Here is a 22,219-nt window from a genome sequence, read left to right as displayed (position 1 = left end):
GGGATGGAACCCCTTTCCTGATACCAAGCCAAGACCTGCAGAAGACAGGACAGAGAGCAGGGGAAAGGGAGAAGAGGATGAAACAGAAAGAGCACAGAGGAAAGGCCAGGTTTATTGGGTCCACAGTATCAAGTTTGTTTGGGGAGGAGCCTTAGCTCCCTGGGCAGCAACGACAGGCCTAGGCAGGTCTGGAGTATGGGTGTGGAAGGCTTGGTCATCTTTGGGAGGAGGCCCTGGCTTGAAAAAATGTCACAAAGTCTGTTCCACCTCATTGCATGAGATGAGACAGGCAAGTCTCTAATACTATATATTGGTTTTTCTGCCTATATTAATAAAACAAAGGGGAATGAGCAGCTGCCTCCTGGACTCGCTGAGCCCTTTAAAAATATATATTTTTTTAATATATATTTTTTATTGATTTTTTTACAGAGAGGAAGGGAGAGGGATAGAGAGTTAGAAACATTCAGCTGCAAAAAAAAAAAAAAAGAAAGAAACATTCAGCTGCCTCCTGCACACCCCCTACTGGGGATGTGCCTGCAACCAAGGTACATGCCCTTGACCGGAATCGAACCTGGGACCCTTCAGTCCGCAGGCCAACGCTCTATCCACTGAGCCAAACCAGTTAGGGCAATATATATATATATATATATATATATATATATATATATATATATATATATATATTTTATTGATTTCAGAGAGAGGGAGAGAGATAAAAACATCAATGATGCGAATCATTGATTGGCTGCCTCCTGCCCCCCCCCCCCGCACCCCACTGGGGATCCTGCCCACCCCGCCACTGGGGATCACGCCCACAACTGGGGCATGTGCCCTTGACTGGAATCGAACCCGGGACCCTTTAGTCTGAAGGAGCACTCTATCCACTGAGCCAAAGCGGCTAGGGCTCGCTGAGCCCTTTTAACACACTCTATCATTGGTTATCTAATGGCCTCTGGCAGGAAAGTGTTATCTTACTCATTTTTGTTTGCCTAACTGGATGTAACCCAAGTTAGTATCATTCTTCATTCTTTTTTTTTTTTTTTAAATATATTTTATTGATTTTTTACAGAGAGGAAGGGAGAGGGATAGAGAGTTAGAAACATCAATGAGAGAGAAACATTAATCAGCTGCCTCCTGCACACTCCCTACTGGGTATGTGCCCGCAACCAAGGTACATGCCCTTGACCAGAATCGAACCTGGGACCCTTGAGTCTGCAGGCCGATGCTCCATCCACTGAGCCAAACCGGTTAGGGCTCATTCTTCATTCTTGAAACACGGGAGAGTAGGCAGTCTGCCTTTATGAGCATTCTGTCAGGAAACCATGTCTTTTTTTTCTTCTGCCAAAAGCTTTGTTTCCATTTGGTCCAGGGCATTGGAGAGGGCACCATGGTGGTTAGAAGGCTGCCGGGAGAGGCTCAGGCAGAGAAACCTGACACCAGGGGCCACAGAGGGGCCCCTCAGAGGTCTCTGGTCTCCAAAGGCTTTTAGTTATGTTTGAGGGTGAAACCTTTAAACAGATATTGCCCAGTTCAGTTGGCCTGTGTTAGTCAGGTGGTCAACCACCTCCTTGATGAATTTCACCTCATCTAGGAAGTGGTTCTCCAGGAAGTTAAGAAATAGTCTTGCCTGGCCAGCATGGCTCAATGAATTGAATGTCTTCCAATGCACCAAGAGGTCGCTGGTTCGATTCCCGGTCAGGGCACATGCCTGGGTTTCAGGGTTAATCACATTGGGGGTGTGCAGGAGGCAGCTGATCAATGTTTATCTATCATCAATGTTTCTATCTTCTCTTCCTCTCCCTCTCAAAAATACAATAAAGACATATTAAAAAAAGAAAGGGAGTCTTTGCTGGCTGAACCTAGGGTATGTAGATGCAAAAGAGCCAGGTTCAGGTTCTTCATGACCATGGTAGCTTTTATGGCATCCTGAGTTTTACCCTACTCATCTTGGATAGACTTTTGTATGTCCTGGAAGAGGGTACAGCTGCCTCGCTTGTTCTCTCTTTTTTGTTAATCCTCACCCAAGGATATTTTTCTATTAATTGAAAAAGAGTTTTAAATTCATTTCAGAGAGGAAGGGAGAGAGAATCATTGATCGGCCGCCTGCTGCACGCCCCACACTTCGGATTGAGCCTGGAAACCGGGCATGTGCCCTAACGGAATTGAACCGTGACCTCCTGGTTCATAGGTCTACGCGCAATCACTGAACCACGCTGGCTGGGCTCTACTGATTTTTTTAAAAAATATATATATTTTATTGATTTTTTACAGAGAAGAAGGGAGAGGGATAGAGAGAAACATTGATGAAAGAGAAACATTGATCAGCTGCCTCTTGCACACCTCCTACTGGGGATGTGCCCGCAACCAAGGTACATGCCCATGACCGGAATTGAACCTGGGACCTTCCAGTCCGCAGGCCGACGCTCTATCCCAGGGGTGGGCAAACTTTTTGACTTGAGGGCCACAATGGGTTCTTAAACTGGACCAGAGGGCCAGAACAAAAGCATGGATGGAGTGTTTGTGTGAACTAATATAAATTCAAAGTAAAGGAGCGGAGGGGAGAGCAAGAGAACCGGATAGAACAGCCGGATCCGGCCCGTGGGCTGTAGTTTGCCCAAGGCTGCTATCCACTGTGCCAAACCAGTTAGGGCTCTACTGATTTTTTTTAAAGAGTGGGAGGGAGGAGAGACAGAGAGAGAAACATCAATGTGAGAGAGATATATCGAGATAATTTTAAAAATCTAGCTTTTTTCATAGCAACATAAATTTATAGTAAGTGAATGATGTTATAAATATCCAAATGGCCCTTGGCAGAAAAAAGGTTCCGCACCCCTACTGCACAGTATGTCCAAAACATGAGATTAAATCAAGCCAAGAGAATATTCAAGAGATGTAGTAAGCATGAGATATATGAGGCTGCTGTCCGCATAACACAACATAGTGCTTCACAGCAAACTTGTAAGTAGAAAGAGCACACTCTAAAATAAAAAGTATAGTAAATACATAAACCAATAAGTATTATCAAGCATTATGTATGGTATAATGGTATGTACTATACTTTTATACAAATGGCAGGGCAGGTTTGTTTACACCAGCATCACTACAAACTTGTAAGTAATGCATTGTGCTTATGATGGCTATGTCACTAGGTGATAGGATTTTTTTTAGCTCTATTATAATTTTACTAGTGGCTCGGTGCACAGATTTGTGCACATTGAAAGAAATTAATTATAAGAAATATTTTAATATTGCTATTCACCCTTTCTCTATAAGTGTCAACCAAATTCATGATCGACAATGACCGATCAAAACACGTGTGTGATTGCTGCCAGCAAGAGCTTTGTATGTATCTTGAATGTGCCAGTCAACTTAGCCTTTTATATAGACAAACTTGCTTAATTAGATCTGCTTTCTGATGTAGCTAAACTTTTTCCAGCCCAGTGAAGCATCCCCCAACTTCTCTTTCAGGTAATTGTCAGCAACACAGCAGTAAATATCAACAAAAAGCAGATTATTACTGTAGATCACACAGGGAGAACTAAGGGTAAAGTATTTAACTGCAGCAGTGTTTGACTATATTCTGCGCAATGAGAAACCTGAAGTCATTTTCAAGTTCCACCAGTTCTTACTTCTTTCCAGTTGGGTCAAGTTTCTAAATCTCTGTTTTCCTGTTAATGAAAGAAAGTCTCCTATCTACTCCAGGACTTTTGTGAGGATCAAATGAGATGAGGCATGGGAAAACGCTTCACAAACATTTGGTTAAAGTGTAAAATGTTTGCACCTGGCTATAAAGCAAGTTGGGTTCCTGGGCTGAAGAAACTCCAAGGAGGCTAGTAGCTAGGGAGAGGAAGCTGGGTGTTGTTATGTAACATCATTACCCAGTGTCCAAAGTGACCGCTTCTGGGCTGGGCTGTGGACCACATTTTGTGACATGGCGTCTTGGCAGCGTTGGCTGTGATTTGGTGGGGTGTTGCTTCAGGGTAGTGGGGCCTGTATCCCACTTGGGGGAAGCTGAGTGTTTGTTTATTGGCACCAGGTCCATGGTGTTATTTTTCAATGGCCAGTGTGCATCATGGCAGCTCCTGCGTTGAGCGTCTGCCCCCGGTGGTCACTGTACATCATAGCTACCGGTCAGGCAGACACTTAGCTTTTTATATATATACTAGAGGCCCGGTGCATGAAATTCGTGCACGGGAGGTTATGTCCCTCAGCCCAGCCTGCACCCTCTCCAATCTGGGATCCCTCTCACAATCCAGGACTGCTGGCTCCCAACTGCTCACCTGCCTGCCTTCCTGATTGCCCCTAACCACTTCTGCCTGCCAGCTTGATCACCCCCTAACCACTCCCCTGCCAGCCTGATGCCTAACTGCTCCCTTGCCAGCCTGATTGCCCCCAACTGCCCTTCCCTGCAGGCCCAGTCCCCCCCAACTGTTCTCCCCTGCAGGCCTGGGTCCCCAACTGCCCTTCCCTGCAGGCCTAGTCCACCCCAACTTCCCTCCTCTGCTGGCCTGGTCACCCCTAACTGCCCTCCCCTGCAGGCTTGATCGCCCCCAACTGTCCTCCCCTGCTGGCCATCTTGTGTCCACATGGGGCAGCCATCTTGTGTTGGAGTGGTGGTCAATTTGCATATTACTTTTATTAGAAAGATAGATGGGACCACTGTTGTATGGGGCCTGTTAACTGGAACATCATTATGTGGTGCATGAATGAATTTCATTGATTCTAAGATGCACATTTTTAAACACTGGGATCAGATTCATGACTAACGGGAGTGTCACAATTTGGCAATCTTTCTCTTAGTGCATAAAAAATGTCTTAAAAGAATATATATTCCATGAAATACAATATAATTCTTACTGCTCTATCTTAGCCACTATTTCCACAGCTTGCACATAGACTGTTTATACCAGTAGCAGAAGAGACGAGTACAGAAAGGCAGATAGGGTCTCTGCCTTCCCAACCTTAGAATCTAGAAAATGTCATTCTGATCTGTCTCTAACTTAAACCCCACCTGGAGCCCACACTTCGTTAGTCATCATTCTAACATGAAATCAGGCCTGTTACTCTTCTGCTGTCACCCATTAGAGTATCATCTTGGACCTCTATATCCACTAGGGACCATGTACTGTGGGGACTGCCAGAGTGGCAGTAAATATCTGTTGTTTAACTGCTGCTTGTCCATCAGATCTTGGCCTAAACTTTCATTAAAATTTTTTATTTAGCCCAGCCAGCATGGCTCAGTGGTTGAGCGTTGACCTATGAACCAGGAGTTCATGGTTTGATTCCCGTGCCTGGATTGCAGGCTTGATCCCCAGTGTGGAGCGTGCAGGAGGCAGCAGATCAATGATTTGCTCTCATCATTTGTTTCTATCCCTCTCTCCCTCTCTGAAATAAAAAAATATATACATTTTTTGTTAATCCTCAACCGAGGATATTTTTCCACTGACTTTTAGGGAGAGTGGGAAAGACAGAGAAACATCTATGTGAGAGAAATACATTGATTGGTTGCCTCCTGAAGGAGCCCTGGACAGGGGAGGAGACTGCAACCAAGGTATATACCCTTGACCAGAATTGAACCTGTGACCCTTTGGTCCACAGGCTGATGCTCTATCCACTTAGCCAAACCAGCTGGGGCAATAAAAATATACATTAAAAAGAAGATATATTTACTTTTGTTAATCCTCATCTGAGGATATTTTTTCCATTGTTTTTTTTTAAAAAATATATTTTATTGATTTTTTACAGAGAGGAAGGGAGAGGGATAGAGAGCTAGAAACATCGATGAGAGAGAAACATCGATCAGCTGCCTCCTGCACACCCCCCAACTGGGGATGTGCCCGCAATCAAGGTACATGCCCTTGACCGGAATCGAACCCGGGACCCTTCAGTCCGCAGGCCAACGCTCTATCCACTGAGCCAAACCGGTTTCGGCTTCCATTGGTTTTTAGAGTGGAGACTCATTGATTTGTTGCCTCCCACATGGGCCCCAACCAGGGCAGGGATTGAATCTGTAACCCAGGTGTGTGCCCTTGACCAGGAATTGAGTCAGTGAGTGGGCTGACACTCTACCATTGACACCACCAGCCAGGGGTATTCTTTTTATTGACTGATTTTAGAAAGGGAAGGGAGGTAGAGAGAAACATTGATTTGTTGTTCTACTTATTTCTGCATTCATTGGTTGATTAAAAAAATACTTGTATTGATTTTTAGAGAGAAAGAGCGGAACATCAATTGACGGCCTCCTGCACACCCCTACTGGGGAATCAAGCCTGCAAACTGGGCATGTGCCCTGATTGGGAATTTAACCAGAAACCTTTCAGTGCACGGAACGATGCCCAACAAACTGAGCCACAACTGATCAGGCTCACTGGTTGATTCTTGTATGTGTCCTGACTGGGAATAAAATCTGTAACCTTGGCATATGGGGATGATGCTCTAACCAACTGAGCTACCTGGCCAGGGTTAAATTTTCATTTTTAACATAACTGTGTCTTCTCTTCCCTACTGGTCCGGGCTCTCTTTGTATCACCCAGAGCCTTGCACAATACCTGGGACACACAAGAACCTGGGGAGTATTGTTGAATGAAAAAATCTGTCTCCTCCACTGGTCACCTAGCCAGCATTGGCTCAAACCCTTTCCCACATATTCTTATTTTGCAGGAAAAATGAGGCACAGACCTTCCTTAATATCTATACATTGGTAAGTACATGGGCAGTGAATAACAGTTTCTGGAAATAAACTTGGGTTTCTGATTTTATTACTGGTAATTTTATTGCACAGGTTTTTCAAAAAAGTAGCTGCTAAAAGGAGAAACAGGTGCGTGTGAATTCAGATGTTCCTCATACTGCCAGAAGCAGTTCCCCTAAAAAAGAAACCACTCAACCTAATTTTAAAGAAAATATACTTCTTACACAAGACAATCCAAACTGATGCAAAATATTTATTCCAAGTTAGTTATTTTATGCAGTAGTTTCCCCCTCAAGACCTGTGATAACCACATCTTTTAAATCTGTAAATAATGTTATCAAAATAATCTTAATCTTTGAAATCTCACAAAAATTTATATTTTACAATCCACCCTGAATATCAAGGCCGCAAGAATAACACATTTCCTATATCCAAATATTTTACAGCTGTACCCAAAACAGAAAAAAAAAGAAACAAACAAACACCCCCCCCCCCCCCCCCACATATGCTTGGTTAAGGGCTAACGTTACCCGAGCAGCCAAAAATAAAATAAAATATCCAAATTATTAGCATTAATTTAATACAATTATAACTTCAATAGTCACTTTGTCATTGACAATGATTGCTTGAGCACAGGGGTGAGTGCCCCAAGGGCTGGTGGGAGCTATTGCTGCAGACCAGTGTCTCCTCCTCCCTGCACTGGCAGCTCCCACTTGTGCATCGCCCCATATAGACTGTGTGTGTATTTCAAAAATATTTCTCACCACACAAATTTTCTCTACAAAGCAAATAACAGGAAAGAAAAACAACAAAAGCTAAACAAGCCAATCGCTCTCTCTTTGGGATATGATTATTTCCCTTGTGCATGAAATATTCAACAACAACGTAAGAAAAGGATAAGATTTTTTGTATTCTCCGAAGCACACAAGCTGAGTTTATGGGTCAGATTTAACGGTGAATATTTATGTGCCTACTTCCAGGCATCGTCATCTGATGTTTCACTGCTACTGGTTTCTGTGTCTGAATCCTCAAACTCTGCTTTGCACGTGCTTCTCCAAGGGGAGAACAGGCTGGAAGTGCGGCTTTGCAAGAAGCCATTCTTCCCAAAGCCATTTCTTCTCAGCTGTGTAAGCATGGGAAACAAAGAAAAACAAAACAAAACATCAATATTGACACAGGGCCCTTGGGACCTGGGAAAGGTCAGGCTGAAATTCAATTCTAGGCAGATTTTAGAGGGAGGCCTTCTAACAGATGCAAGATTTCTTGTAGGAGTGCTTATCACACTTTAATGCACAAATGAATAATCTAAGTATCTGTTTAAAATGCAGATTCAGAATGACTGAGGCAGGGTTTGAGCTTCTGTATTTCTACAAGCTCCCAGGTGATGACAATGATAGGGAAACAGAGTTCTGAGTAGCAAAGTCTTTTAGCCTATATTTTTGCTTTATAGGACACAATTGGTACTTATGATTTATATATATACCACTAGGATAGGAGCTCCATGAGGTCTGTAGAGATTCCATTGATCTTTTTTTTTTTTTTTTTTTTAAATATATATTTTATTGATTTTTTACAGAGAGGAAAGGAGAGGGATAGAGAATTAGAAACATTGATGCGAGAGAAACATCGATCAGCTGCCTCCTGCACACCCACTACTGGGGATGTGCCTGCAACCAAGGTACATGCCCTTGACCTGAATCAAACCTGGGACCCTTCACTCCGCAGGCCGACGCTCTATCCACTGAGCCAAACCGGTTAGGGCAAGATTTCATTGATCATGTCCATCACTGTAAATTCTAAGGTCTGGCAGTATTTTACTCAGAGCAAGAATTCAAGCATTTACTGAATAAATTCAAATTTGGCTTCTTGGCTCTGGCCAGAGTACCAGAGGAAACCCACAGGACTAACAGCATAAGAGGGTGAGCCTGCGTCCCTAGGAACCAAGGGCTTAGTTCACAACTTTGGAATACAGTCTTGTGGTTCTGATAAGGGGTGAAAGCTTCCAGATGAAAGAATATACTACCTCCTGGAACCTGCTAACCACTGACCTGGTTTTTGTATGCAACACTGCAGATAGCTATTGCCTAGGCAGATTTAGATGTCCTTTTATATTTTGATTGTGGGGATCAGGCCGAAACCGGCTCTCTGACATCCGGAGGGGTCCTGGATTTGCGAGAGGGCGGTTCTTGGGTGATGCACCCCGGAATTGGGCTCCCTCCTCTCTGGTTCTGGGTGTGTCACCCAAGAACCGCAGCTACCAAGTCACTGCAGCTTGGAAGCTCTTGTGTTGAGCGCCTGCCCCCTGGTGGTTATTACGCATCATAGCTACAGGTTGGATGGTCTCCAAACTGTCGCTTGGGGTGGTGGTGGTGGTGGTGGTGGTGGTGGTGTGTGTGTTTGTGTGTGTGTGTGTGTGTGTGTGTGTGTGTGTGTATAAAAAATGGCAACTTATATTTTCTTTTTCAAGGTCCTTCTCTCGCACTAAGCTGGGCTCCTTAAGGGCAACGACTGTCCTGACACCTCAATTTTCCTACTCGTTAATTGGTCTCCAGGAAAGATTAATGACATACCTGCTCTGTCTTCATATGGAACTCTTTAAGCTCATCCTCTGTGAGGGGAAGGAAATTCTCATCATTTTCAGGATACTCCTGCCATCCCATTGCTTTCAATAACCTGGAGGAAGGGGGTCAGGCAAAGAAAACATGCCTTTAAGCATAAGTGGGAAGCCCACAACTTTCCACAGAAAACTTTTCTGCCCAGGGGCAATGGTACCCACTTCGATGTTAGAGAAGAAACTTAGGTTCTTTTATCCCCAGTGAAATAAGCTTTATTGTTAGTTAGGTGCTTGTAATTAAATGGGGGATTCTCCAAAGTTGCTCTTTCCAGATCATAAGAGCTACAGAGAAGAGATATTAAAAGCAGAAAATAACACAGCATAATGAAAAGAGCAAAATTGCAAGGGCCGTCACTGTCCCATAGAAAAAACAGAGGAATAAATCTCACTTTTGTCTCGTGAGCAAATTAGCACATTTCCACATGTAATAAAGTTTTTTGGTTTTTTTTTGTAATAAAGTTCTTGTTCAATTTCATGACATTAATGGTCTCCTTCTTAACATTATGACCCCAAAAGTTCCTCTGCACAGGAGCCTGGTTTCAGGAAGGTACTATAATACTCGGTAGGCCCCATGTGCCATTCAGCTGCCCAGACAGTTGGCTGCTCTGTGTTTAAGGCTCTCATTTAAAGAACAAGCTCCAGACATTGGGGCCTCATGCCTCCCAAGGCCCCTTAAAAGAGTCGTTTAGTAACTGCTCAGATGGGCTAGGAGGGTCCAAGGAGAGAGCACAACAGTCGCAGGAAACAGGTTCCTCTCTCCTCTTTTCAACTGGAGCTATAAACTGAGTCTGAAACTAAACTACACAAAAGCCTTAGACAGGGGTTCTCAAACTTTTTAAACAGGGGGCCAGTTCACTGTCCCTCAGACCGTTGGAGGGCCGGACTATAGTTTAAAAAAAAAAACTATGAACAAATTCCTATGCGCACTGCGGGCCCGGGATGAGCTGGCTGCTAAGCAGGACAGGCAGCGGCACCCGGTGGGCCGGATAAATGTCCTCAGCGGGCCGCATGTGGCCCGCGGGCCGTAGTTTGAGGAACCCTGCAGGAGTTTGAAAAAGCTCGTTGTCTGTAAAGGAACACCCATTGAGAAACAGGGCAATCTGGGGCATACAGAGAACAAGTTAGGGTGCTCATGGGACTTCCAATTGTATGCTGGACTCAACCTGAGATGTCTTAAGTATGGTCCAGCTCCTTGCAGGCCACACACCGCATTCTCTGTGATCAGACTCTCACTTACCTGTGCTCTGCTTCCAGTGAGTGTGAGAGGACCTCCCTTTCCTCCTCTACAGGGAGAGGGAGACCATTCTGATGACAGCCTTCCTCTCCATTTTCCTTTGGTTCAGGTGTGCTGTTGTCCTCCAACTGAAATAAGGAAAAAAAGAACACACTTTGTGTAACAATCCTTTCAGGCAAGGAAAGTGATCTACAAGAAGAAGGAGTGAGAACCAGGGAAGTACTTGACAGAAGACAACTTCAACCCATAGGTTTTCCCCATTTAAAAATGAGGAATAGCCCTGGCCACCGTGTCTCAGTTGGTTGGGAGCTGTCCCATGCACCAAAGGGTTACCAGTTCAATTCCAGTTTAGGGCACATGCCTGGGTTGTGGGGAACATGCAGGAGACAGCCGATCGATGTTTCGCTGTCAACTGTCACCTCTTTCTCTTTCTCTGTTTCTCTCCCTCTCTTCTTCCCTCCCTCTTTAAAATTAACTTAAAGATCTTTAAAAAGAAATAAAAATAAAAATGAGGACTTGCACCGGACTAGTGTGGCTCAGTGGTTGAGCACTGACCTATGAACCAGGAGGTCCTGGTTCAATTCCTGGTCAGGCACATGCCTGGGTTGCAGGCTCAGGAGCATGCAGGAGGCAGCTCTATCGATGATTCTCTCTCATCATAGATGTTTCTATCTCTCCCTCTCCCTTCCTCTCTGAAATCAATAAAATATATATTTTTAAAAAGGAGGACTTGCCCTACGTGGTTTGACTCAGTGGATAGAGCAGTCGGCCTGCGGACTGAGGGTCCCGGGTTCGATTCCAGTCAAGGGCACATGCCCGGGTTGTGGGCTCGATCCCCAGCAGGGGGTGTACAGGAGGCAGCTGATCAATGATTCTCTCTCATCATTGATGTTTCTATCTCTCTCTCTCCCTTCCTCTCTGAAATCAATAAAAATATATATTTAAAAAAAAAAAATGAGAACTTGCTAAGATTTCCAAAGGATACCAACTGGCCACCATCTACAGGTTATGTCAACTATGAAGAAGCTACTAGATACTATTGTTCTTATTTTGCAATACAATATAGCCCTAACTGACAAAAGCTTCTACTGTTTACCAACTTCTTATAGAACTGACCAGTTCAAGACTAAAGCACTGCAGCTCAGTTGAAGAATACTGAGTCCCAAGGCAACTATTATTAAAATAAGCCCTAATTACCCCTAGCTGGTTTGGCTCAGTGGATAGAGCATCGGCCTGCAGACTGAAGGGTCCCAGGTTCGATTCTGGTCAAGGGAACATGCCTGGGTTGAGGGCTTGATCCCCATTGGGGGGACGTGCAGGAGGCAGCTGATCAATGATTTTTCTCTCATCATTGATGTTTCTCTTTCCCTCTCCCTTCCTCTCTGAAATCAATAAAGATATATATATATACACATATATATATAAAATTTTAAAAAAAAAATAAAAATAAGCCCTAATTTGAAATCTGTTGAACAAAGAATTAAACTCATTTTACCATAAGCTGTTACTCCTACAGACACTTTTCTATACATTTAAAAACTTGCTACATCTTTCTCCTAAGAAAAAAAGCACACATATAACGTAAGAAAACACCTATACTGCCCAGAAGAAATCTTATGCTCTTACATCCTCCAGCTTGTCACAGTCTCTGTTCTCTGAGAAGTCTCCATTCCGGTCATCCTTCAGAGTCTTCAGAAACTCGCTTTTCCTGTCGGTGGTTCGGCGGGTCAACTTGGTCAGACGAGAGGAGCTGATCTCAATGGGAGGAGTGGTGCTGGAGGGACTCTGCACAAATACCACAAACAGATTGCAAACAGCAACTACTGGGATTCTCCAGGTCACTTCTACATGGATTAATTTCCAGAATCTGGTAGCCTATCATTCTGTCTTTTATACCCCAAAACAAACAGACAAGCTAACTAATAAATTAAATATCCTTTTCATTTAAACATACTTTAGCTTTGCTGTTTTTTTACAGTTAAGACTGGATGGCTTGCCCAGCCGGTGTGGCTCAGTGGTTGAGTGTGGACCTATGAACCAAGAGGTCATGGTTCAATTCCTGGTCAGGGCACATGCCCAGGTTGCTGGCTCGATCTCTAGCAGGGGGCGCGCAGGAGGCAGCCCATCACTAATCCTCATCATTGATGTTTCTCTCTCTAAAATCAATAAAAAAAATTTAAAAATTAAATAAGACTAGATGGCTTACATAGCACCTCTTTGATTTTTCTAGACACCATGTGCATAATGTCAGTTTAAAAACAGGCTGACCCTGGTCTACCATAAAGCAACTACCCCACTCAGCTACTGCCCATTTTTGCATGCTAACAGGAATCACCAGTAAACAAATGACTTTGAGCCAAGCAGAGATACAAAGGAAATCGAGTTAGAGCTGTATATGTCACACTGAGTACATCAGTAAAGTAAATGGGAAATGGCAACTTTAGCAAAGGCCTCTGTTTTATCTTCACTCACCTCTTTGGGAGAGCTTAAAACTGCACCACCAGCCAGTACTACTGGTTTGGTAACAGAGATTGGACTGGTAAAAGCAGACTCCCGGCTAGAGGAAAGGGATCCTGATTTGTGTTCCATTCTGTTAGCTTTCCATGCACTGGGCTACATGGGAAGAAAGAACAAATTAGAACAAGCATGCAGACAGAAAGAAGCTCAGCCTGCAAGATCACAAGGCAAAGAGTAAAATGTTACATGGGAACATTATTTTCCAGAGCAAACCCGTTTCATCATGTTTGGAGGGAAGCAACCTCTTAGGCACTTGAAATGAAAAGGCAGATGGGAACCAAAAAAATCCACGGATATTAATAGGTATTTTTCAAAAAACCAACAACAAAAAAATCTCTAGTTCAACAAGCCTGGAACATGCTGGAGTGAATAAAGTTCAACAGCTTTCTTTACTGTGCTATTTCTCAAAACATCTAACTGTACATGTGCATTTGAGAAGCAGATATAATATACAGCATTTTCAAAAATTATGTGACACCAAAATGTTTTCTTTTGTGGTGTGTTGTTAACCTCAATGTAATCCTGATACCCTAAAAAAAAAGCACTCCAGAAAAATGCTGTTTTCCAGAAACTTCAATGGCTAGTTCCAGTCCAGGGTGGGCAATGTAAATGGCTGAACATTCCTGCTTAGTCCAGAGGCCCTTCTTTGGTCCAGCCTAGTGGGGTCTGGGCATATTCTGTCACTCTGGCCCTGGCCCCAACTATGATGACAGCATAGCTGGAATACAGAGGCAATCACACTGTCTGAAGAGAATAGGGAAGACAAAGCATGTTGATGGAGTGAGACTGAAACAAGTGAAAACAACCTCTTTTTCCAGAATGAAACAATGAAAACCGAGAGACATTCACAACAAAGAAAGGGTCTGAGTGAAAAGAATTCTTTCTTGGTATTAAAGAGGATACTATAGGCTTTAGGAAGGAAATTAACTGATTATCTACCATGTATCAGATGCTCATCATACTGTTTTAATTCTTAATTCAATCAGGCATAATTATGATATTCACATTTTACAGAGAATGACACTGAGGTTAAGAAAGTTATACAATTTGCCCTAACCGGTTTGGCTCAGTGGATAGAGCGTCAGCCTTCAGACTGAAAGGTCCCGGGTTCGATTCCGGTCAAGGGCATGTACCTTGGTTGCGGGCACATCTCCAGTGGGAGGTGTGCAGGAGGCAGCTGATCGATGTCTCTCTCTCATCGATGTTTCTAACTCTCTATCCCTCTCCTTTCCTCTCTGTAAAAAATCAATAAAATATATTTAAAAAAAAAAAAAAAGTTATACAATTTGTTCAAGGTTACTCAACTAGTATGTGGTAAATTTTTTCACAATGACTCCAAAAGAACATGCAAGCAGTTAAGAGACAGATAAAAGATTGTTTTTTCTTGCTCAAATATATAAAGATGGCTGCTTATGTCAGGCTAAATATACACAGGACATAGAAACCCCGAAGGTTTCTGTCATAGTAGTACAGAAGGTTTAACAGGCAGTGTTATATGCAAAAGGATACCTACATCTCTGCCCAACTTGATCTTCATTTTCCATTACTCAAACACTGCTGCTCATCGGAGAAAACAATTATGACCCACACCTTTACATTAGAGGAATAATATACGGAAATACTCTAAAGTGAACCACATACCGACCACTGTTTTCTTTTTAAAAAATGTGCTGTCTTTTCCTCCAAAGTACAAACCAAGCCCAATTCTCCAACTCAAATGATTCTGTGCCTTCTATTGGACTGAAAAATAGAAATCACTGAATCCAAACTTTCCCTAATTACTTGCTTTGCACCTCAAGTTCCTTTGATAGCTTTATCCTTTCTACCATTCTGTATCTGTTTGTTCTTTTTCCTTTGAGAATTTGTCAATTATTTCTCCATTGTATCTTCAATCTCCTTCTCTATAATCATTTGTTGGAACATCTAGAGAAAAATGAATAGATAAATCTCCATCTGCCTACTAGTCATTTCACCTCTTCCTTCCTCTAACATCTTATATTCAAGGTACCAAGAACCACTCTAACTTTTCCTGAAACTGATCTTTCTCACTTATCTAACTCCAGTGAAATGGTTCCATAGTTATTCCAGTTTCCCACGGAAGAATACTTAAGTGTTTTCTGTTTTCTTCCTGTCTAATCTGCTTCCCATTATGTGGCATCACCACCTCCTTTCTTTGCCTACTTTTACCATCCCTGTTGAAGCTTCATTGCCTTTTACAAGGACAACAGCAGCAGCCTTTACATCAGTTTTCCTATTTTCAATCTATCTTCTATTTAGTCCTACACAACAGGGCTAAACTGATCCTAAGCTCTATGTTATGATTTTTATCCTTGACACTTCTTGATCCCCTATTTTTTTGTTTGTACCGTTTTAAACACAAAAATATGGACTGCTTCACGAATTTGTGTATCATCCTTGTGCAGAGGCCATGCTAATATTCTCTGTATTATTCCAATTTTGGTGTATGTGCTGTTAAAGCAAGCACTACCCTCTAAAGATTTTTAAGATCTTAAACAATCAAAGCATAATATGCTAATGATATGCTAAGGCTGCTGGACAGCTCACTAAGACATGCACTGACCACCAGGGGGCAGATGCTCCAACCAGTAGGTTAGCTTGTTGCTGGGGTCTGGCCTATCAGGACTGAAGGGCCAGACACGCCCTGGAGCCTTCCCGCAGTCCCTCCCAGGCTGGCCAAACTCCCACATCCCTCCCTGGCCCTGATGGTGCACTGGTGGGGTCCCACGACATGGCCTGTGCCCTCTTGCAATCTGGGACCCCTTGGGGTATGTTAGAGAGCTGGTTTTGGCCCAATCCCGCAGGCCAGGCCGAGGGACCCCACTGGTGCACAAATTCGTGAACCGGGCCTCTAGTTTAAAATAAAGTAACACTTATGAAAACTCTTCATAAACTCTTAAGGAATGCAACATAAGGTGCTGCCATGTTGACAGTAATGGCTACCATTTATTAGTACTTACTATATGCTAATTTTAAGTACTGCACAAAATGTTCTCATTATTCCTTGAAAAACCCTTAAAAGATTGGTATCATTACCTCCACTTTATAGATATTCACATTCTTTTCATTCTACATCAGAGGAACAAGTATTCCTAAACCCTTTAAAAAAATAATTCCACTTGTAAGTTTTATTCCTGTTATTTCTTGCTGGACCATAATCCTTTTATGACCTCTTTCAAGTACATTTCCAGGTGTCATCACAGGCTTCTTCCTAAAGATTTTCTTCATCCTTTCACTTAATCTCACCTACACCTATATTCTATTTCTTTTTATTGTCAAGTCTCAAACGTGCCACTATCTCCACTTCAACCCACATAATTCCAGAATCTCCTGAGTTGTTTTTTCAGACCTACGCTACTTTCCTAAAACCTCAAGTCAAAGATTACCAAAAACTTTCAAACTGCTAAGGGTAAAAGTATTTTTTGTTATTTTCCTCAATGTCTCATCAACAATTGACAAATGCTGAGAACCCTGGTTGCTATCTTAAATTCACCTACCCACAGATATCTTTGATAGGGTTGGCAAGCTACGACCCATGGGCTAAACAAAGACCATATATTGTATGTGACCAGCAAAGCCTAAACTATTTATTATATGATCCTTTACAGAAAAGTTTACCAGCCCCTACTATATAGATGGTTTGAGACCACTGAAGGGATTTAGGAAAAGGACATGACATATTCAAGGATGATCATTCTGGCAGTTCTGTGAAAGATGAATAGAAAAATGAAGGAACAGAAGTATATACAACAGTAAAGATGAGATGACAAGGGCATAGGACATTAGAAAAGTAGTAACTGATAGGGACTTTATAATTTTTTGACATGGGGAATGAATCATGAGGAAGAGGAAAGAAGCAGTCGAGATACTCAGCTAAATGATCAGATGTATGTTAGTGCTATTAATGGAAACAGAAAATCAGAAGAAGCAGTTTTGCCTGACCGGTGTGGCTCAGTGGTTCAGTGTTGACCTATGAACCAGAAGGTCACAGTTCGATTCCTGGTCAGGGCACATGACGGGTAGTGGGCTTGAACCCCAGTGTGGGGCAACAGGAGGCAGCCGATCAATGGTTCTCTCTCATCATTGATATTTCTATCTCTTTCTCCCTCTCCCTTCCTCTCTGAAATTAATAAAGATCTATTAAAAAAAATCATTGACTTAAAAAAAAAATAAAGGCAGGTTTATGAGATGAAGCTAATGAATGAGAGGCCTACTAAAAATCCAGTCCACAGCAGTAGAGTGTGGAGACAGAATACAAAAAAATACATATATAACAAGTTCTGAATACTTGGTGAATGATTCAACAGAAAAATATAAATTTACTATTCCCTCCCCAATTTATCCCCAAACTTCTGCTCTGTAAAGTTCTTACATGGATTCCAAATCATACCTTGGAAGGAGGTGGTGCAGGCTTAGGAACCAGGTTCTTATAGACGCTTGGAACCATGTTGGACGATTTGTTCCCATTTGCATAGTGAGATCCTGGTGAGGTGAATGCAGCAGAGAAGGCAGCAGCAGGATCTTCTTTGGAAACTTTTTTGATAACTAGCATTTTGGAGGTTTGTTTGGCACCAGGTGGGTTTTCTGTGAAATACAATAGTGGAGAAACAAAAGAATGTAAAAATATTAGTTAACAGGAAGCACAGTTTATACGAAGGCCTCGCATTCAACAAAAAATTGACAATTGAGACTGAGGGACAAACATTCCTGGTGTGTACTTAACAGATACTCTCAAAAGCGATACTACTTGGGAATTGTAGAAAAAAAGACAGTATATTAAGCACCTGATTCTAAAGTCATAAATCAACCAGAAAGCCCAAAGATGTTAGTAGTCTTTGAGGGGCATAACCTTTCTAGTGTATGGTGTATCACTCAGGCACAGAGCAAACAAGAATATATCCAAGGGTGGCAGCTCCTGTCAGCATGGGAATGGAGATCAAGAAACTGGGGAAGTTGCCAAAACCGATTTGGCTCAGTGGATAGAGCGTCGGCCTGCGGACTGAGGGGTCCCAGGTTCGATTCCGGTCAAGGGCACGTAACTTGGTTGCGGGCACATCCCCAGTGGGAGGTGTGCAAGAGGCAGCTGATTGATGTTTCCCTCTCATCGATGTTTCTAACTTTCTATCCCTCTTCCTTCCTCTCTGTAAAAAATCAATAAAATATATTAAAAAAAAAAAAAAGAAACCGGGGAAGCTGCCATATACCATCAACAAAGGGGAAATGGTACAGCAACCATCCTTAATCCTAAAACTCAAGATCCAAACCCAGTATTTAGATAAAGCCTTCCCAATATGATGCCTGGCTACTGAACATGTCTAATGTAGGGACTAGGAGAGTCCAGTTTGTAAATTCCAAATATCCTAAAATGCCACATCATGTTTGGTTTGAAATACACTGATTTGTCTGTTAGTTTTTTATAAGGCTAGTTATTCCCATTTATAAGTATGTATTTATATATTTCCTCCTTTCCCTATATAATAAGCATCCTTTGTAATTGCCAAGCCAAAACAAAAACCCAAAAAAACTCAGCAACTGGAACTTGGTTGAATAAAGTAGTCTATAGGATGTGGTATTTCCAATAACACTTTAGAAGACTATTTAGTAATGTGGAAGAATGCTTAGAATACATTGTTATATATGCCTACCAAATATTTAGGAGACATTGATAACACCTATAATTCAATTAATTGTAATAAACAAATTAGCAATGTTAATTAAAAATTACTTCTTATAAGCTTTATATATAATTCTCCCTTTGCTTAAAATCTGCTTTCAAAAACAGAAAAAAAAATCTGTTTTAAGTTCAGGGCTCTATAAGCTCTCAATAATCTGTATTCTAACTCCACTACTATTACATTTCAATGGTATTTTGGGGGGGCAGAGTAGGAGTTAATAGATGTTAGTTACTATGTGCAAATAGATGAGATGAGAAACAAGATAAAGAAACAAAACAAGAGAGATAAAGAATTTTTGCTCCTCACCCTGATATGAAAAATTTAAAGTTGTGCCTTTAAAATGGCAAAATCTACCTACCCCACACTCCAGAAGGGGTCCCAATAGGTCTGCATGGCTGATTCTGTTTGCCAGCTTCTGGATTCAAAGAAGGCTAGGAAAAAAGGGATATTAATGGTTGATATAGAAAGCTAATCATTTTGGCGCCTTTTGCAAAGTAGTACCACCATGGAACCTATCAAATAATATCAGCAGCATTTACTTAATGCTGTATTCAGAAATAACTAACAGATAAATGATATTGAAATACAAAATAGACAGGTCTTATATTAATCTTAGGCTCTTTTGGGTTTCATTTCCTTTAAAAAGAGGAGAAAAAAACCAAAACAAAACAGACTAAATCTGCAAGGTTTTATCTTTCTATAGACATGTATGCCAAATAAGGAGGCACAGAAAGCTGAATGAATTAGAATGTGAATCACTTTTCTCAGATTTAAGGACAACCTGTCAGTGAAATGTATAGTAATTATAGCATTTCTAAGATTGCTTTAGGACAGAAGCAAACCATGTGCCAGGGACTGCACTAGTAATACAAAGGTAATTAAGCCAATTAAAAAGAGTCCTTGTCCCCACAAGGGTTAGTTTCACTATAAAGATAAACTTGAAGACAAATAAGTCCAATGAAAGGTTATAGGGGCTATGAAAATATCTATATTAAAGAAGGAGTACTAAGAATAGTCAATTTCATGTGAAAGAGAAGTGCTCTTAGAAAAGTTTTCATTGGGAGATGACTAAGAGTCCTTAAAGACCATTTCCAAAGCTGGAATATGGGCGATTCTAAAGAACAGAATGCTCAGTGAACACTAAGACAGGAAAGCATGAAAAAGAATAAAATATTCAGCAACCTGCAAATAGTTCAACATGATTAGTACTAGGGAAAGAGGGGATCTTTTTGTGAGGAAAGAGATGTTGGGCAAAGTAGGCAAGAGCTGGCTTGTGGAGTATTTCTGGGAGACTGGCTTATTTCTATAGGTAATGATCCATCTTTCATAAACAGAGTTAACCATGATCCAATCATTAGTTTACATGGTCTGGTAGCAGCTTGAAGGATGTATTTGAGGGTTTAAACATCAACCAGGAGACCATTAGGAGACTGATTTCATAGTCCATGAAAGTAATGAAGGCAACAGAAGTAAAGGAAGATGAGGAAAAGGATGGAGAAGTGTTAAAGAGCAATAGACTGGACTTGAGAATGGCACTGGTGTCCAAGCCTAAACTTTAAAATCTGGTAATAGAATAAGAAATGTCTTTTTGGCACAATTGACCATGGAATATTAAACAAATAGAAAGATGCCCAGACTCCACTATAGAGCTTCTGAATAAAAATCTCTATGGGTAGGGCCCCAGCAGGTATGTAATTTCTACCTGTCAAGGTGAGAATCATTACTTTAGAATAAGCACAGATACAAATACCAACTCACTATATAAGTGGACAAATCAGTGACAGAATATGATGTGTTTTGTGTTTTTTTTTAGAATATGAGGTTTTAATAGGCCTAGTTTATAGATGTGTGAAAAACACCAACTCCATCTCTGTGTCTCAATTTCATTCGATTTTTTAAGTTTCATGCTGTGACCTTTGACCAACCTCATTGTTTGTTTTTTAATCTTTTTTTTTATTATTATTATTGTTTAAAGTATTACAAATAGTAGTACATATGTCTCCTTTTTCCCCCATTGACTTCCCCCACTCCCTGGCACATGCCCTCTCCCCTCTAGTGTCTGTGTCCATTGGTTATCTTTATATGCATGCATACAAACCCTTTGATAGATCTATTACCACCCCCTTGCCTTCCCGCTGAAGTTTGACAGTATGTTCGATTCTTCTTTGTCTCTGTATCTATTTTTGTTCATCAGTTTATGATGTTCTTTATATTCCACAAATGAGTGAGAACATGTGATATTTAACCTCTGTTCTTAGCAAGCATATCAAAGCCTTCCAACTGATTATCTGTGTTCCTTAAAATGAAGCCATAAACATTTTTGTTAGTTAATAGCCAAAATGGCATGACAACTGAGATAAATATCAAACTATTGATAGTAGCAATGATAAACAATACTCTACCCCAAGACCACCAGGAGGTACAGCCCCAGGAGCTACTGCATTTTTGTCCCTTTGTCTTATCAATTATTAGTACCCAAGTTACACTATCAAAAAAGTATACCAGCCCTAACCCGTTTGGCTCAGTGTATAGAGCTTCGGCCTGCAGACTGAAGGATCCCAGGTTTGATTCCGGTCAAGGGCATGTACCTTGGTTGCGGCCACATCCCCAATAGGGGGTGTGCAGGAGGCAGCTGATCCATGTTTCTCTCTATCCCTCTCCCTTCCGCTCTGTAAAAAAATCAATTAAATATATATATATATAAAAAGTATACCATAGAGGAGAATAATCTGCGGAGTTCCTTAGTCTTCAACCCAATCTTCCATTAAGTAAATTACCCTGTAATAAATTCTATGGAGTTGCCTGCTTTGTCTGTCAGTCTTAAGACACCTTTCTCGTTAAGGTGGCCATTACACCTTTGCCCAATCAGATACCTGCATTTAAAAAAAATATATATTTTTATTGATTTCAGAGAGGAAGGGAGGATAGAGATAGAAGCATCAATGATGAGAGATGAGAGATAATCTTCGATCAGCTGCCTTCTGCATGCCCCACACTGGGGATCCAGCTCACAATCCAGGCATGTGCCCTTGGCTGGAATCGAACCTGGGACTCTTCAGTCCGCAGACTGACACTATTCATTGAGCCAAACCAGCTAGGGCAGACACCTGCATTCTTAGTCACATTCTATCTAGGGTTTTCAGAAATACTGCCCTTATTTATGTGATAGCTTTGCTCTCTTTCCACTGATTTTTAAAAATTTAAAATAACTGCATAAAACAAATAGGTGCCAAAACCGGTTTGGCTCAGTGGATAGAGCGTCGGTCTGCGGACTGAAGGGTCCCAGGTTCGATTCCGGTCAAGGGCATGTACCTTGGTTGCGGGCACATCCCCAGTGGGAGGTGTGCAGGAGGCAGCTGATCGATGTTTCTCTCTCATCGATGTTTCTAACTCTCTATCCCTCTCCCTTCCTCTCTGTAAAAAAATCAATAAAATATATTAAAAAAAAACAAACACAAAAAAAAAACAAATAG

The 22,219-nt window shown here is 41.7% G+C and overlaps 1 protein-coding gene across 3 annotated transcripts in view; it reads right to left on the bottom strand.

Moving 5' to 3' along the window:
- Window positions 1–6,923: 6,923 nt before the first annotated feature.
- Window positions 6,924–22,219, bottom strand: part of GPBP1L1 (GC-rich promoter binding protein 1 like 1) — a 57,253-nt gene continuing 41,957 nt past the window's right edge. For all 3 annotated transcript variants that reach the window (XM_080654466.1, XM_080654465.1, XM_080654467.1), the window contains 7 exons: window positions 19,105–19,177; window positions 17,462–17,655; window positions 13,009–13,149; window positions 12,163–12,321; window positions 10,540–10,664; window positions 9,259–9,361; window positions 6,924–7,811 (listed from right to left, as the gene is read on the bottom strand). In XM_080654466.1, the coding sequence (XP_080510592.1) occupies window positions 7,659–7,811; window positions 9,259–9,361; window positions 10,540–10,664; window positions 12,163–12,321; window positions 13,009–13,149; window positions 17,462–17,655; window positions 19,105–19,177 (948 nt within the window). In that variant the 3' untranslated portion in view covers window positions 6,924–7,658. The remainder of the gene's footprint in view (window positions 7,812–9,258; window positions 9,362–10,539; window positions 10,665–12,162; window positions 12,322–13,008; window positions 13,150–17,461; window positions 17,656–19,104; window positions 19,178–22,219) is intronic.

The sequence above is a fragment of the Plecotus auritus genome, assembly GCF_963455305.1.
Source record: "Plecotus auritus genome assembly, chromosome: 2".
NCBI lineage: Eukaryota > Metazoa > Chordata > Mammalia > Chiroptera > Vespertilionidae > Plecotus > Plecotus auritus.
Note: the sequence above shows the minus strand (reverse complement) of the source record. Positions and strands in the feature narration are given on the sequence as shown.